The 17349-nt window shown below is 43.7% G+C and overlaps 1 protein-coding gene across 4 annotated transcripts in view; it reads left to right on the top strand.

Annotated features, from left to right (window-relative positions):
• The window catches only part of LOC110533214 (zinc finger protein 638), a 43058-nt gene extending 26370 nt beyond the window's left edge, over nt 1–16688 (top strand). For 2 of the 4 annotated variants that reach the window (XM_036953853.1, XM_036953856.1), the window contains exons 6-22: nt 268–518; nt 736–951; nt 2838–2933; nt 3101–3147; nt 3259–3326; nt 3542–3573; nt 4191–4286; nt 4542–4661; nt 5061–5195; nt 5413–5457; nt 5747–5890; nt 6085–7269; nt 7944–8327; nt 8511–8700; nt 14984–15112; nt 15386–15507; nt 15929–16688. In XM_036953853.1, coding sequence (XP_036809748.1) covers nt 268–518; nt 736–951; nt 2838–2933; nt 3101–3147; nt 3259–3326; nt 3542–3573; nt 4191–4286; nt 4542–4661; nt 5061–5195; nt 5413–5457; nt 5747–5890; nt 6085–7269; nt 7944–8327; nt 8511–8700; nt 14984–15112; nt 15386–15507; nt 15929–15964 — 3296 coding nt within the window. In that variant the 3' untranslated portion in view covers nt 15965–16688. Of the gene's footprint in view, nt 1–267; nt 519–735; nt 952–2837; nt 2934–3100; nt 3148–3258; nt 3327–3541; nt 3574–4190; nt 4287–4541; nt 4662–5060; nt 5196–5412; nt 5458–5746; nt 5891–6084; nt 7270–7943; nt 8328–8510; nt 8701–14981; nt 15113–15385; nt 15508–15928 lie in introns of all 4 variants that reach the window. The other 2 variants (XM_036953854.1, XM_036953855.1) reach the window with 2 other exon arrangements.
• The last annotated feature ends 661 nt before the right edge of the window (nt 16689–17349 follow it).

Raw genomic sequence — 17349 nt, 5'->3', positions numbered from 1 at the left:
TCATCAGAATGCACTCCCAGGAATCCCAGTTCCACAATAAATGTTTGTTTTGTTCGATGTCCATGATTTATGTCCAAATACCTTCCTTTTTGTCGTAATATATCTGTCATTGTAACCCAGACATGTGTCACCCCTACATCCAGGGATATCTACTGTAATATATTTACGTCATTATAGCCCAGACATCTGTCGCCCCTACATCCAGGGTTATCTACTGTAATATATTTACGTCATTATAGCCCAGACATCTGTCACCCCTACATCCAGGGTTATCTACTGGGAGCTCCTCTCGAGAAGGCCTGAAGCGTTCCAGAAATGACCCCGCCAAGTGTGCGACTGGCCACGGCAACAGAGCAGGGGTTTCTGGGAAACACGAGTCCGGGAAACGTGAGTCCTATTTGTCGTCCACCAGCAAGTTTCCGGCGTCCATGTCTGAGAAGCCACATCGCCCATCTTCCTCTAAGCCAGGCGCCAAGCCAGCGGCCGGGAAGGAGACCGCCTTAGGACAGGACTCAGAGGTGTGCCCTTCGCAGAGCTTTTGGTTCAATCTTTTGTTTGCTATGCACAGTGTCATTAGGGCTCTTAAGATTAACCTCATTATCAGTAATAATTACTTTCAGTAGTAATATCATTAGGGAAATTTCGCAAATTGAATTAGAACTAACTTATAAGCTGCTTCTTCACACTCCCATCCAACCCAAGCAGTGCTTGTAAACCTTCCTTCCTTGATTTTAGCTCCAGTCCTCCAACGCGCCACAGAAGAAGCCAAATCCAACGCAGCAGAAGAAGAATCCTCCAGGTTCCTACTTGCTCTATCTGTCAGGCCTCCCTGTAGATGCCAAGTACCAGGAAGTGGTGTCACTGGTGCAGTCCTTTGGCAAGGTCACCAATGTCCTCATCATCAGGAACGAGGAGGGGGATGAGAACCAGGGGCAGCCGCAATACAGTAAAGTGAGTATAAATAACTGTGTGGGAGTGTCAAGTTAGGCATCATACCCTTTAATGCTAAGTGGTGTCTTTTTGATAAGTATGAAGACATCTTGTTTACCCCCTGGAGTCGATTTCCCCGGCCCTGCATAATTAAAAAAATCCCCATCAAAATCCCTCAGTTTAAGCATTGTTGTGGACTTAACATCCAATTTGTTTGTTTTCCTGTTTATAAGTGTGATTTTTCAGAGAGAAAACGGAAACCTGGGAAAACTAAACAGAGAAAATGGAATTTGGGGGAAAAACTGAAACGGATTTTATAGGGCTCAATAAATAGGCTGAAGCATGGGGTTGCCCCTCTGCATTTATTATAATAACTGGTTAGCTTCCAAAAAGTAAATGTGGACTGTTGTAACATCTTCAAAGTGTGCCATATTAGTAAAGTCTTCCTGAAATCGTCCATATTGTTTTGTTGTGGGGGGAATGATTTTGCCGTGGCACAGCACTACATATAAATGACTGCTGCGGAAACACTGATACTTTTGTATATATAGTGTGTGAACACGCCGTCAGATGAGTAGATTCGGCTATTGCTGCCACCCGTTGCTGACAGGTGTATAAAATCGAGCACACAGCCATGCAATCTCCATAGACAAACTTTGTCAGTAGAATGGCCTTACTGAAGAGCTTATTGACGACCAACATGGCACCGTTATAGGATGCCACCTTTCCAACAATCTAATTGGTGAAATTTCTACCCTGCTAGAGCTGCCCCGGTCAACTGTAAGTGCTGTTATTGTGAAGTGGAAACGTCTAGGAGCAACAACGGCTCAGCCGCGACATGGTAGGCCACACAAGCTCACAGAACGGCACCGCCAAGTGCTGAAGCACGTAGCGCGTAAAAATAGTCTGTCCTCGGTTGCAACGCACTACTGATTTTCAAACTGCCTCTAGATGCAACGTCAGTACAAGTACTCTTCTTCTGGAGCTTCATGAAATGGGTTTCCATGCCCGACAGCCGCACACACAAGCCTAAGAACACCATGCGCAATGCCAAGCTTCGGCTGAGGTGGTGTATAGCTTGCCACCATTGGACTCTGGAGCAGTGGAAACGCGTTCTCTGCAGTGATTAATCACTTTTTACCATCTGGCAGTCTGACGGATAAGTCTTGGTTTGGCGGATGCCAGGAGAACGCTACCTGCCCCAATGCATAGTGCGAACTGTAAAATTTGGTTGCAGAGGTATGTTCTGGGGCTGTTTTTCATGGTTCGGGCTAGGCCCGTTCTAGTGAAGGGACATCTTAACGCTATAGCATACAATGACATTCTAGACTATTCTGTGTTTCCAACTTTGTGGCAACAGTTTGGGGAAGGACCTTTACTGTTTCAGCATTACAATGCCCCCATGCACAAAGCAAGGTCCTTACAGAAATGGTTTGTCAAGATCTGTGTGGATGAACTTGACTGGCCTGCACAGAGACCTGACCTTAACCCTATCCAACACCTTTGGTATGAATTGGAACACCCCCTGTTGAGCCAGGCCTAATCGGCCAACATCAGTTTCTGACCTCACTAATGCTCTTGTGCCAGGGACCTCACGATATGTATTGCATTCAATACTGTTATTTTGTTGCGATTCAATGTTCCAAACATAATGCTCAAAGGTACAAGAGAGAGCCATGATAAAACAAGTTTTGATTTGTCATGGAATTAAAAGTGCAAAAAAATGGCTTCCTATTCAGAAAAAAGAAACAAGCTATGAAGCCAGAGTAATGGTGCAGGTACACCCACTGGCACAAAAATGATATTCAGATATGTAACTGTACCCACCCCCCCACCCCCACCCCCCATCACTAGTTTTGTATCCATCTGTCTAACATCTGCCCCTCTTGGTGTCTCTGTTCCTCCAGGCCACTGTTTGCATGCAGAAAGAGCAGGATGCGAAAGCACTGGCTGAGTGCCTCACTCTCACCATACGGGAACACCCCATCTCTGTCTCCGACCAGGTTTGTCCCTTCCTGCTTACCGTACCAAAGCCACCTCAGCTCCCAGCTGGGTGTTCGTCCACTGGATTGAATATCATAGAATTGGCTCATGACAGAAAGAGGAGAAAATTAAATATAAAGAAAGGTGATGATTGATCAAATTTAATGTTTTTTGCTTTGTTTTACAGAATGGTGAGGAGGAGCTTACTTCCTCCATACCTGTCATTATAAAGGGGTAAGTATTATGCATTACCTGTGTATACTAGGGTTATCTTTGACCCCTGAACTTTGCCACTTGTGTGTTATTACGGAGGCAGTTGTTCACACATTTCACTACTCTCCATAGAGAAGTGATCGGTGCTCCCAAGACACCTGCAGCCCCCAACGAGGCCAACTTGACCGTCAAAGTCCCAGGTAATAAAAAACATACACTTAATGTTCTTTTGGAATGCATCCCAAATGGCACCCTATTCCCTATATAGTGCATTGTGTTCTGCTCAAAAGTATTGCACTAAATAGCAAATAGGGTGCCAGCCTTAATGTCTTGTATATTAATCAACTAATGATGTTTGATAGACCTGATCAATAAGAGTTGTGAAATGTAACATTATACTTTTTTCCCCCCACAGAAACCAGCGTTGGTCAGAAGAATTCAAATGAGGTGCTTTATTTTTGTTCATCTGTCTCTTATTTGCCAGTATGTCTATTACAATTTTATTAAGTATTTCGATCTTATATATCACATCTACAGAAATACAAGTAAGTGACGGCTGTCCCGTGCCGAACGCAGCAGGTGTAGACTTTACTGTGAAAGCTCTTATCCAGCAATGGAGTTAAGAAAAGATTTACTACAAAAACAAAAGTAAAAAAATTACGTAACAGATCATAAACATCGAGTGGCAGCAGTGTAAAAATGAGAGGGGGGGGGGGGGTTCAATGTAAATAGTCTGGGTGGCCATTTGATTAATTGTTCAACAGTCTTGTGGCTTGGGGGTAGAAGCTGTTAGGAGCCTTTTATTCCTTGACTTGGCGCTTCAGTACCACTTGCTGTGCGGTAGCAGAGAGAACAGTATTACTTGGGAGATTTTTTGGGGGGGTGATGGGGGGCTTCCTCTGACACCACCTAGTATATAGGTCCTGGGTGTTGGGAATTTTAGTGTTCCAGCATATAGTGTTTCAGTTCATCTTTAACACTTTTAAAACAATAAAAAACAGCTAGTCAGCCAGCCAGCCAGTCAGCAGTGTCTGAGCTGTAAGATTAAATGGGTTTCCCAACAGATACACAGGGAGCAGGTGAAGCCACAGAGGAAGAGGAAGAGGGGCTGTAGAGCGGGACAGCTCGAGAGACTCAAAAGACTACAGAGGGAAAACAAGGTGCAGAACTGAGCTGATATCTCATAGACCCAGGCAGGGGATGCTACATTATGGAACGTTTAGATAGAAATCTATCATGTAGATTAGACTTGATTTGGCTCCGTCAGGACAGGTAGAATAGGAAATTGTGTGACTGTCAGCTCTATTCATGATATCTCTGTATACAACGTTCTGACCGTTTTCTTTTGTTACCTCACTAAATACTCCACGTCTTGATTATGACGGTCTTTGTCTCCTGTGGTTTGACCTTTTTAGAGGGGCATGGTCAAGATTACTGGACTTCCTGAAAGCGGCTGCTCCGAGATTGATATCGCAAAGCTGGCCCAGCCCTTCGGTACACCTGTCAAGATCCTCCTCATCACCAAGCCCAGTGAGGTAGGCACGCTATCCGCAATAAATCACTCACTTTCACATTATGTCGCTTAGGGCAGTGTTTCCCAACCCTGGTTCTCCAGTACCCCAACAATACACCCTGTACAAGCACACCTGATTCAACTTGTCAACTAATCATCAGGCCGTCAATGAGTTGAACTAGGTGTGTTTGTCCAGGGCTACAACACAAATGTGTGCTGTTGGGTGTACTGGAGGACCAGGGTTGGGAATTTGATTCCAACGTAGGACCTGCTGAATATATTGGCGGGGTCAATGTTCTGTCAGATGCTTTGGGTAAAATAGTCAGTATAATGGCAATATCATATGATTTTCACATCGATTTTTAAACAATATAACTTGTGTGCCCAATATGACTGACTGTCTGTTTGTGGTCCTCGCCAGGCTCTGGTCACCATGCAGGATGTGGAGACAGCCCAGGAGATGGTGAAAGTTTACACCGACATGCCTGTCTGCATCAACGACTCTGTTCTGAACATGAGCCTGCTTCCAAACCTCCTGGTGGACTTCAACAGACCGGTAAGATGCTGTGTCTTGACTGACGGATCCCTATTGGGGCCTCAACCGTGCATCTCCAGCGTCCTCTGTTCTGGGCAGTTTTCTTCACTTAATTCCAGCTGGTTGCTGCAAAGTATGATAAATGTCCACTATGAAAAGAGTGTTTATGCACATTCAACTTATTCTTCTCTGATCAGGGATGACATGAAGAACTTTTCATTCCATTTTATTACCACAGGTGGCACTTTTCCATTCATTGATGGGACCCAGGAATCCTGTTAGTGTGAGTATTTTACCGTTGCTTCAGCTAACCTAAAAGGCTCTTAATAATAGCATTGTTGCCATCTCAAGGAAAAGGTAGAAAAACACAGACAATCCCAACAGATTTAAGACCTGTATGTTAAAACATGATTTAACCTAATGAAATGAATCACACCCAAGAGCATATATTATTGCAGAGTCCCTTTACCATTTCGAACAACTATTTATGAAGTTGAGCTTCTAATAATTGATACAAGTAAAGGTTTTTGTAATTGATGAATACATTTCAATGTTTCCAATACGTCCTGCAGAAGGCGGAGGTGGGAGGTGATGATGACTGGAACCGTCTCCTGGTTGTCAGTAACATCCCGGCCACGCCCTCCGGCCCAACAGAGATCCAGAAACTGGTCCAGCGCTTCGGCACAGTCCAACAGACTCTGGCACTCAAGGACAAAGTGAGGGACCTGTGGGTGGGGAGGGGTGTGTGTTGGGGGACGGGACGGGTCTTTGTGTGCATAAGTGTCTGTCAAAGGGAGGGACATCTTAGTGAGGAACGTTTAACTGTTTGTGTGTTCAAGTGTCTTGCATCTACCCTGCCTACAGTAATTCTACGCCATCCATCCAATCCTGTTTTCTTTACCCCATGCAGATCATCTTTGAGATGGGAACAGCAGACATGGCCAAGAGTGTCTTCAACCGCTTCCAGAAGTTTCCCTGCATAGTTCAGAACAACAAGCTTGCCTTCTCCTGGAAACCTGATCCCAAGACTGATCTACCTAAAGTCGACATCTCCTCTGCCGGCTCAACAGCTTCAACTGATGGCAATGACTCCCAGACTGCAGAGACCACTATGCCCCCTGGTGGCCAGGAGGACTCACTGTCTCAGTCAGGATTAAAGGTGGAGTCAGGAACCGGGGTTGATACTAAGGTTGAAGGACAGGAGGTTCAGCCAGGGAATGAAGGGATAAACGTTGAAAAAGGGGTTCAAGCCACAAAGTCTCCAGCATTAGGAGGAAAGGATCAAGAGAAGGAGCCTGATGCATCTTCCTTACAGCCAGCAGGAGTGAACCAGAGAGAACCTGGAGGTCAGGGTGGAGAGGTCGTCACAGAGAAAGTTGTAGACGTTTCAACAACGGAGTCCGAAGAACCAGTCTCCTCAGATGCTACCTCCGCTCCTCAAGCTGCTAAACCAGAGACAGAGAAAATGTATGTTTCCAGTTCCACAACAGCCACCCCAGCCCCAAAAGTGATGGCAGCCATCATAGAGGCCTTACGACAGGAGAGCAGGAACAGATCCTCTACCAGGATTACCACCGACCAGGCTGCAGCTGAGAATCCTCCCGGTAAACAACCAAAAGATAAGGAGACTCCAGATGTTCAGGCTGCCCCCGCTCTACCCAGAGTGACCCCAGAGATCCTGAAGGTGCTGCTGGAGGAGTGCAGGGTCCGGTCCACCAGTAGGGCCGGCGCTGAGCAGGCCAGGAAGGAGCAGGCTCAGGCGCCCCCTGCAGGCCAAAAGCCATCCACTGGAAACCGAAGAGACCACAGTGGAGACAGGGAGCCCGGAAGAGAGCAGGCCACCAAGAGGAAGACCCGTGAGGAGGAAAGGGAGGAGAGGGAGAGGGAGAGAGCGAGGAGGGAGAGGAGGCTGAAGACCCAAGAGGAGGAGAAGGAGAAAGGAAGGTGGGAGAGAGAGAAGAGGCGGTCCTACAGGGAACGGTCATCAGGATCACCGGGGTCCCGGTCCTCTATGAGGTATGAGGGGAACCGGCACAGTGGGAAGAGCGGCGCCAGGTCTGAGTCCAGGAGAGGAAACGGAGAGGAGAAACAGCAGGTATGAGAGAGGCCAGTGTGTTGGTATTCACTCTATATACAGAGAGGACAAAACATTAACAATGCTTTCCATGATAGGCTTTCACCTGGACAGTCTATGATCCCTTATTGAAGCCACTTTTTAAATCCACTTCAATCAGTGTAGATGAAGAGGGGGAGACGGTTTAAATAATGATTTTCAAGCCTTGAGACAATTGAGCCATGGATTGTGTGTTTGTGCCATTGGGCAAGACCAAATATTTGTGCCTTTTGAACAGGGTGTGGTAGTAGGTGCCAGGCACACCAGTTTGTGTCAAACCCAGCAGCGTTGCAGTTCTTTCCATGCTCAACAGTTTCCCGTTGTGTATCAAGAATGGTCCACCACTCAAATGACATCCAGCCAACTTGACACAACTGTGGGAAGCATTGGAGTCAACATGGACCAGCATCCCTGTGCAACGCTTTCAACACCTTGTAGAGTGGGGGGGGCAACTCAATATTAGGAAAGTGATCCTAATGTTTGGTGTACTCTGTGCATGTATGTATGGATGGAGAGAGAATCTCCAGTGAACCAGAGTGTCATATACCCATCATGAATACAGAATGCCAATATCAACTTTCCAATCATTTTGGGGAATGACTTGCCATTTTGAAGACAACGGTGGTTTTAAAGTTCCCTGTCCTGTGTTCTTTCAGGAAGAGGAGGAGTTAAGTGAGAAGCACGTCCCCTTCGACATGGAAGACTTTGTGACTGTGGACGAGGTGGGGGAAGCAGCTGCGGTGCCCCGTCCTCTCTCCGAGACAACCACAGACGTGACTGAGGTTACAGAGGTGACCGTCAACGACCCTGTGACCACAGCCTCTGAGGCGGAGCAGCAGGCACCAGCTGACACTACATCAATGGAGTTGGAGGGTGAGCCTGGGACAGGTACGGGAGGACGGGAGGAAGCGCTGGACAAACGAGAACAGAAGGAGGAGGGGTTGTCCCCAGCAACCACAGAGGGGCCGGTGAAGACTGCAGAGGGACCTGGGGACGTGACAGAGGAGACGTTTCCAGACTGTCAGGATGACGTCAAAGAGGTCAGTGTGTCCAGTCACATTCCTATTTGAGTAATCCCTTTCCTATAAGAAAGGCTTCAACTCTATAGGATTCAACAACGAGCAGGTCGGTGATAAGACTACTTCAACCGAGCAAGGGAAAAAATGAAGAGTTTTTAAAGTGTGAACACGACCCCAATCTTATCTAACATTCCTCTCCTTCAGCCTGTGGTCACTGTGCCGAAGACAAGCTGCGACGAGGTCACTGAGGAGTCCACAACCACAGACGCACCTGACGCCGCTGGAGAAGAGGAACGGGATGGACGAGTGGAGGGCCTCAACATGGGGACGTTTCTGACGGTGGACGAGGTGGGACAGGTGGAGGAGGACGGGGAGAAGAGGTCTGCTGAGAACGGTAAGAAACATACTGTATATCACTGCTTGTCTCGTGAAAGCCCGTCATTGTAAATAAAATCTGGTCTGCTGTGCTTACCTATATAAATAAACATGTTTTTTTTTGTGAAGATATGGTAGGAAACTGGCCAGTGGAGATGAGAAACAAACTTTATGTTAAGTCAATCTACAACATATTTGTCTGAGGAGACTGGATTTGTGTTCACTAGCGAAATGTTCTGAAATGGAAAATAAATTAGTGGTTTGGTCAAGTTTAGTTAGTTAGTTAGTTAGTTAGTTTAGTTACCTGATATTTTTTTCTGAGGTATCTATTGTCTTGTTTGCCACAGGAGGAAAAAGACTACAGGGAGAATGTTGTTTTGAGATATGGTAGCCAGCCTACTGTATGCATAGTAGTGGTTGAGTTGGCCACCTGCCTTTTTGTTAAGTGGTCAATGAATGGTAACCTGGTTTACATAGATTAGTGGTTGTGGTCATTGTAGAGGATTGGTGGTGGCGAGGTCAGATAACCAACTGTATGTTGTTGAGGTGTAATGGTACAAGCATTAGTACTGAACCGTTCGGTATGGGGACCTCAGATCGGTCTGCACTGTGAACCCAAATGAATAGATAAATAAAACATCTGTGTACCAGTCAAGTTTACACACCTACTCATTCCAGGGTTTTTCTTTATTTGTATTAGTTTTTACATTGTAGAATATTAGTTAAGTCATCAAAACAATTAGATAACACATATAGAATCATGTAGTAACCAAAAAAGTGTTAAACAAATCTACGTTTATTTGAGATTCTTCAAAGTATCCAACCTTGACAGCTTTGCACATTCTTGGCATTCTCTCAACCAGCGTCATACCTGGAATGCATTTCAATTAACAAGTGTGCCTTAAGTTAATTTGTAGAATGTGTTTCGTTATTGCTTTTGAGCCAGTCAGTTGTGTTGTGACAAGGTAGGGTTGTGTCATAACGTATTGATTAATGTGACGACTGCTGTTTATAATTACGTGATTTAATGAGTCAGGTATTATTAACTTGTTAACCTGGGGGCACCATGGGAAAGTTTTGGCTGAGTTTCTATTTCCCCAAATAACTCAAATAATGTCAGAATATCGATTTCACAACAGTCGCTAATTAATTTCCTCTACAGTCTCATTCTGAATGTTGCATAATCTGCACAAACCCGATTCCCACTAAAAAAAAAGTCCGTACCACACCAATTGAGTTGATAATTTTAGGTTGTTAGTAAATAAATATTAATATAAGATACGGTCTAAGCTATTGATTAGAACTTAGTTCAATGAAACAGGTCCCTAGCGTGCCAACACAATATGACACGTGTTGCAGAAAATGAGGATTTCAAAAGAGAAAGAGTGCACGAGAGAAAAGCACACTTGGGTACATTTGTAAACTATGCTTAGTTTAACCCTAACCTTGCCCCGAACTGCCGCTGTTATGGGTCAGAATACAATGATGTAATTACTTGTCGAAGGTCTCTGAAGGGGTGTCTCCTCGTGGCTCGATTTCCGACTTCTCCTCTGATGGCGACACTTCTGTTGTAATCGGGTGTAACCCTCTGATTGTCCACACAATGTCGGTGTCCTTTCTCTTAATGGTCTGTTTCCTCGCCCTTGTTCTGAAAGAGGGGTCTTCTGAGGACGGCTAATCAGCCATATAGGGGGTTCCAGCATGAGAATGAAAGCAGTGTAGTCACACGATTCCTTGGAGAGAATAACCGTGTGGTCCTGCTTGAATTTCACTCAGTCACAGCTCCTCATCCGTAGCATAGGTTGTTAAAAGGTTCCTTTGTCGTCTTCAACCTCATGTTGCGTTTTGGTGTTACAACTAATCGCACCTTGGCTGCAGCTCGTGGTCACTTAGTTAAAATGTTAATTCTTAACTCGCATGTTTTATACCCTCGGGTCAGAAATGGGCCTTTCCGCCTTTAGGGCAAGTTCTCTGGGCGTAACTAGTTACGAGGCAAGGACAACTTCACATTTCATCTTTAAAAAATAAAAAACATTCCCTTTGATCTGGACACACAATATGCCAACATCAAGTACTTGTTGTGAAAACTCGTCAAGTTACAATGTTTTCGATTATAATGTCGTCATTTAACTTATAACAAAAACATTCATTTTCATATTCCGTCTGTTGTCATGACTACCATTTTTTGTCTAATGAAACATATTGTTCAAAAGTCCATTTATTGCATGTTAGGTAGGTTCTCCAAAGGCCCATCATACATTCCATTCCTCCATACTGAGAGGACAAATACATTTGTCTGCTGCTTTAAGATTTACAATGGGCGTGAGGTGTCAAAAATCCCCCACCTCCATACCTCTCCATCTCTCCCCCACTGGTGGAGACCCGAACAGGCCAGCCATGACAGGTGGTATACAGAAGAGAGCCCTATTTGGTAAAAGACCAAATCCATAATATGGCAAAAACAGCTCAAATGAGCAATCCAGATAATGTCAAGAACTTTGAAAGTTTCTTCAAGTGCAGTCGCAAAAACCAAGCGCTATGATGAAACTGTCTCTCATAAGGACACAGGAAAGGAAGACCCAAAGTTACCTTTGCTGCAGAGGATAAGTTCAAAGCAAAGAAACCACTACTAATGGACACCAATAAGAAGAGACTTGCTTAGGCCAAGAAACACGAGCAATGGACATTACACCGGTGGAAATCTGTCCTTTGATTTGAGTCCAAATTTGTGATTTTTTTGTTGGTGTTGTTCCAACCTCCGTGTCTTTGTGAGATGCTGAGTAGGTGAACTGATGATCTCTGCATGTGTGGTTCCCACCGTGAAGCATGGAGGAGTAGATGTGATGGTGTGTGGGTGCTTTTTTATTTTTATTTTACCTTTATTTAACTAGGCAAGTCAGTTAAGAACAAATTCTTATTTTCAATGACGGCCTAGGAACAGTGGGTTAACTGCCTGTTCAGGGGCAGAACGACAGATTTGTACCTTGTCAGCTGGGGGGTTTGAACTTGCAACCTTCCGGTTACTAGTCCAACGCTCTAACCACTAGGCTACCCTGCCGCCCCAAGCTTTGCTGGTGACAGTGATTTATTTAGAATTCAACGTGCACTTTTTATTTAAACTTTTATTTAACTATGCAAGTCAGTTAAGAACAAATTATTATTTACGATGATGGCCTACCCCGGACGACGCTGGGCCAATTGTGCACCGCCCTATGGGACTCCCAATTACGGCCAGATGTGACCCCAAATCACCCGACCCCAATTGAGATGGTTTGGGATGAGTTGGACCCTGGAGTGAAGGAAAAGCAGCCAACAAGTGCTCAGCATGTGTGAGAACTCCTTCAAGACTGTTGATAAAAGCATTCCAGGTGAAGATGGTTGAGAGAATGCCAAGTGTGTGCAAAGCTGTCATCAAGGCAAAGGGTGTCAACTTTGAAGAATGTAAAATATTTTGATTTGTTTAACACATTGTTGGTTACTACATGATTCCATATGTGTTATTTCATTGTTTTGATGTCTTCACTATTATTCTACAATGTAGAAAATAGTAAAATTTAAGGAAAACCCTTGAATGAGAAGGTGTCCAAACTGTTGATTGGTACTGTGTGTATCCATTTAAATGCCTACGCAGCATCAGTAAATCTAATCTGGGAAAAAAAACATTCAGGCTGTTTGGTTAAAACAACTAGTCTATGTGAATGTTGTAATAAAAATTATTTAATTTTCACATTTCACTGTCCTTTTGTGAGGCGCAGCAGGGAACTAGTTCTGTACGATGGCGAGTGGTGGGATGGATAAACCCAAGAGGATTTGCCATCGATATTTAAATCTCCAGTTTGGGAAAATGTTGGTTTCCCAGTAGATAACGGTGTTGTCGCCACTGCTGAACCAGAATAGCCTATGCAGCTGCCAACACCTCAAACATGTTGACATGTTTACTTAGAAAACACCCCAGTATTCCTACCATCGGAGCTTCAAAAACACAACTTTGCCTCCCCTCTGCATTCAAGTAGCTTCAGCTGATTCTAAATGGGCCAAAGAAATTACCAGAGTGATAGGTATGTTTATAGCAGTGGATATGCGCTGCTTCTCGGTGGTTGAGAAGAATAAGGGGTTTCGGCACCTCTTCAAAGTGTTCCAGACACGTTTCGAACTTCGCCCTCTCGCACCCATTTTCACCAAACGCGCTTCCATATAAGCAAGCCAAAGCTGAAGTAGTCCATGTATTGGCCAATGCACCCATTTGTTGCACTTACTACAGATAGACAGAGAGCTACTTAGCAGTGACAACACATCACACTACCCAGGAGTGGGAAATGAGAAGTACGGTGCTACAGATACGCCCCTCTTTGTTCAAAACATAACATGAGCCATGTTTACACATTGATTTTTGACTGACTGAGTGTTGAGTAATCCTGTGTTTTCAATCACGAAAATCCGAAGTGTTATTCCTGATTGTGCATTATGACTCATTATTCAACGGGTGGGTCTAATGCTGATTGGTTAAAATCGCGTTCCAGACAGTTTCTGTTCCAGCAGTTAACACTGGCTAAATCTATGACATTAAAATGCCAATTTCTTTTGGTTACACCTGACTGCGCAATCCAGTCTCATCAGCCAGAAAATGTATAAACTTGATCTGCACTATTAAAAAGCACCTAGACATTATCTCATGTTTCTTTTAGACTAACATTTTTTTTTTAACAGCAGAGATTTGTTTAAATGTTGCTGTCTCTGACATTTGCAACATTGTTTCAACATTCAAATCCGATCTCCAGCTTTCCCATAGTAATGAACGTCAGGAAACAGGGACGATAGAGGCAGGCAGTGTTTCTCAGCCAGTCGAATTCATGAATCAGCTGGCATCTCTTTTATAGATATAAGCTTGGGGGGAAAAGAAAAGACCCCTTTTTCAGGAACATGTTTGAGATAAAAATCCAAATAACTTCACAGATTTTCATTGTAAAGGGTTTAAAACACTGTTTCCCATGCTTGTTCATTGAACCATAAACAATTCATGGACCTGCACCTGTGGAATGGTCATTAAGATACTATCAGTTTACAGACAGTAGGCAATTAAGGTCACAGTTATGACAATTTTAGGACACTGAAGAGGCTTTTCTACTGACTTTGAAAAAAGCCGAAAGAAAGATGCCCAGGGTCCCTGCTCATCTGCGTGAATGTGCCTTAGTCATGCTGCAAGGAGACATGAGGACTGCAGATGTTGCCAGGGCAATACATTGCAATGTACTGTGAGACACCTAAGACAGCGCTACAGGGAGACAGGACGGACAGTTAGGTCTGTGTCAAACACCGGCTCGAGGGCATTATAACCTTTATAAAACAGGTTACCAACATATTCAAATAATGATTTACAAATTTTAATTACTGTTATTTTGGTGAATTTATTCATACTAATTTTCATTCTTCCACAACATATAGTCCCAACACAAATCTGGGGTTTCTACCCAAGCCGGCTGGTCGTTCATTCTATCAGTTCAGTTGCCAGAGATGCGATCCAGTCCTTCAGTCTATTTGTTCTATGGACACAACCCAGTTGTTCTCTCTAAAATGTTCCATTGCCATACTGGCTGGCAACGTTCTTCGCCATAGGTGGCTAGCTAGCAAGCACGGAAAAACTTAGACACATCAAAAAGTGCAACCAGAAAAACAGCTGCAGTGAGTAGCTGCATTTGCATAAACTGATTTCTAGTGACATTGATTTGGATACATTGATAACAATGAGCTAATGAGGCGCAATTTCACCTGGCATAGAAAATATGTTACAGTAACGTTTGTCATTTCATTTTCCCACTCTACCAAAACTGAACCGTGGCCCCAACACCGCAATACGTACCTAACCGTGGGTTTGGTGAACCGTTACAGCCCTAGTATGTAGATCAATGGTGGCTATGGTAACCACTATACGGCTAGATGATAAAATGTGTCAAGAGATGAAATCAATGGTGGTAGCAAGCTCATGTTAACCTGGTTACCAGTCTGTTTTGTGTTATGCCACTCCTCGTCATCGCAAACATGGCAGGATGGCACGAAAAGCTGGGTTCTTTGAGAAGTTGTAGAAAAATATGGTTGGTTGACAGACTGAAACCACGTCAGTTGGATTGTTTTTAAGGTGTCTGATTTTTATTTTTGATTCATGCTTTAAAGACTTGAATTATAATTTTTTTCCTTCCTTGTAAGGACATTCTGGTGACCTGTCAGGTCTAGGAAAACTCACAAACAGAACAGTTAAGGTCTCAGTGATGACCCTGCTCCTTCCTCCATCTTCTCTTTCATCTCAGTGGAGTCGAAGCGAAGGAGGACATCTCAGGAGGAGAGAGAGGAGGAGACAGCGAGGAGGAAGATGAAGATGGAACCCCTCTTTTATAAAGACTACAGCATCCCTCCCTTCAACCCTGACAGCCCTGTCGGTAAGACCCAAATGATGCTGCGTTTGACAATTCACTAATTGTTGAAATTGTCGGAACTAGAAGCACAAGCATTTCGCTACACTCGCATTAACATCTGCTAACCATGTGTAATGTGACAAATAAAATTTGATTTGATTAGGATGGCTCTAATGATACATTTGTCAAGCTTATCTATTGTCAGAATAGTGTGTGTTTACATAGGTCCCATAGTATAATCACATGTTTGTATATGTTAAAATAGGTTTTGTTTCTGGTCTGTATGATCACTATCAGGCATGGAGTTTCTGGTCCCCAAGTCAGGCTTCTTCTGCAAGGTGTGTTCTAAGTTCTACAGCGGAACTGACGAGGCTGAGAAGAACCACTGCAAGACCCTCAAACACCATCAGAACCTGGAGGTGAGAACCCAAAACAACCAATCAGCAACAACACTGACAAATCAACCACCAATCAGAAATAACATTTTGACAATCAGGGATGGGGTCAATTCCATTGAGTAAATTCCTATGGCAAAACAAATTTGGAATATCAGTTTGCTTCCTGAATTGAAACTGTTTTATTGCTTTTATTGTCCAGGTGTTACGTGTTTGATAATTAATACATTGATAGGAGATGAAGGAATGTGTCCGGGTGTTACGTGTTTGATAATTAATACATTGATACTCAGGAGTGGGGAGGAGATGAAGGAATGTGTCCGGTCATGGAAACCATCAGTTTAAGATTGGCAGCAGTGACGGTCTCTCGTGGAACCCATATGTTCCACATAAAATCAACATTATCTAGTAAGATACTCATGATTTTCTTTTTATTCTTCTACAGAAATCCCTGGAGAAGTGGAGAGTGAAGAAAGACTGACTCCGTGATGAGCTGAAGGGTTAAATATTGACTGTCTGTGTCCCAACCACTGACTGATTCATTCCTCTCTTAACTCTTTTCCCACTTCCTTGTTTTTGCTTTCCTTCCCCATGGGTCCAAACTCTCTCACTCACTCTCTCACTCACTCACTCACTCACTCACACAACTATAACTGTTTATTTGTGTTAGTTATTTTCCCATGATATAGAAGAGAAGTGACTCAATAGAGAGAAATTAAAGTAGAAACCAGTGTACAATGAAAATAAAGTGTTTTATTCAATCGCTGTGTCTTTGTTTTGAAATTGAAACTATCCTTTGAAGACATGTTTACCAGAGTCACCTTTTACCCTTATTCAATACAACTTTATTCATCCCCACCAGGGCAATTCTGTCTATCTACTTACGCATTATCCTGATTTGAATACTGTTAATTCAGCAGTGTGGTGTCCATGCACACGAAGGGAAATGTACTGATTTCCATGTTCAACTCATGCATGGACCATTAGCTTCCCCTAGCCATAGCACAGCTAGCCACTGTGCTAAAACAGCTAACCTCATGTTAACATGGAAATATATTAGACTTGGCTTTAGTTAAGGTATCGTGCTCTTTTATATACTGTAGCTATTTCAAATCCATACATTCCAATGGCTCACTACTTCACTGCAACAGTTGATTTCTGTAAAAGAGAATTGTGTCAACATAAATAAATTAAAACAAACAAAACATGTTTTTTTTATCGTTTCTGATCACTGACAATGATGAGACAGCCGATTGGGAGGAGATCGGAGAACTGGCAGTGTGGTGCCAGGACAACAACCTCTCTCTCAATGTGAGCAAGACAAAGGAGCTGATAGTGGACCATAAGAAAAGGAGGGACGAACAGGCACCCATTAACATCGACGGGTCTGAAGTGGAGCGGGTCGAGAGTTTCAAATTCCTTGGTGTCCACGTCACCAACAAACTAACATGGTCCAAACACACCATGACAGTTGTGAAGAGGACAGGACAACACCTTTAACTCCTCAGGGAACTGAAAAGATTTGGCATGGGTCCCCAGATCCACAGAAAGTAATACAGCTGCACCATCGAGAGCATCCAGACAGGTTGCATTGCCTGATAGTGATCAGACAGACCAGTACATCACTGGGACCAAGCTTCCTGCCATCCAGGACCTATATACAGTTGAAGTCGGAAGTTTACATACACCTTAGCCAAATACATTTAAACTCAGTTTTTCACAATACCTGACATTTATTTCTAGTAAAAATTCCCTGTCTTAGTTCAGTTATGATCACCACTTTATTTTAAGTATGTGAGATGTCAGAATAATAGTAGAACGATTATTTCTGCTTTTATTTCTTTCATCACATTCCCAGTGGGTCAG

This window comes from Oncorhynchus mykiss, chromosome 19, assembly GCF_013265735.2.
Source record: "Oncorhynchus mykiss isolate Arlee chromosome 19, USDA_OmykA_1.1, whole genome shotgun sequence".
Classification (NCBI taxonomy): Eukaryota; Metazoa; Chordata; class Actinopteri; order Salmoniformes; family Salmonidae; genus Oncorhynchus; species Oncorhynchus mykiss.
Note: the sequence above shows the minus strand (reverse complement) of the source record. Positions and strands in the feature narration are given on the sequence as shown.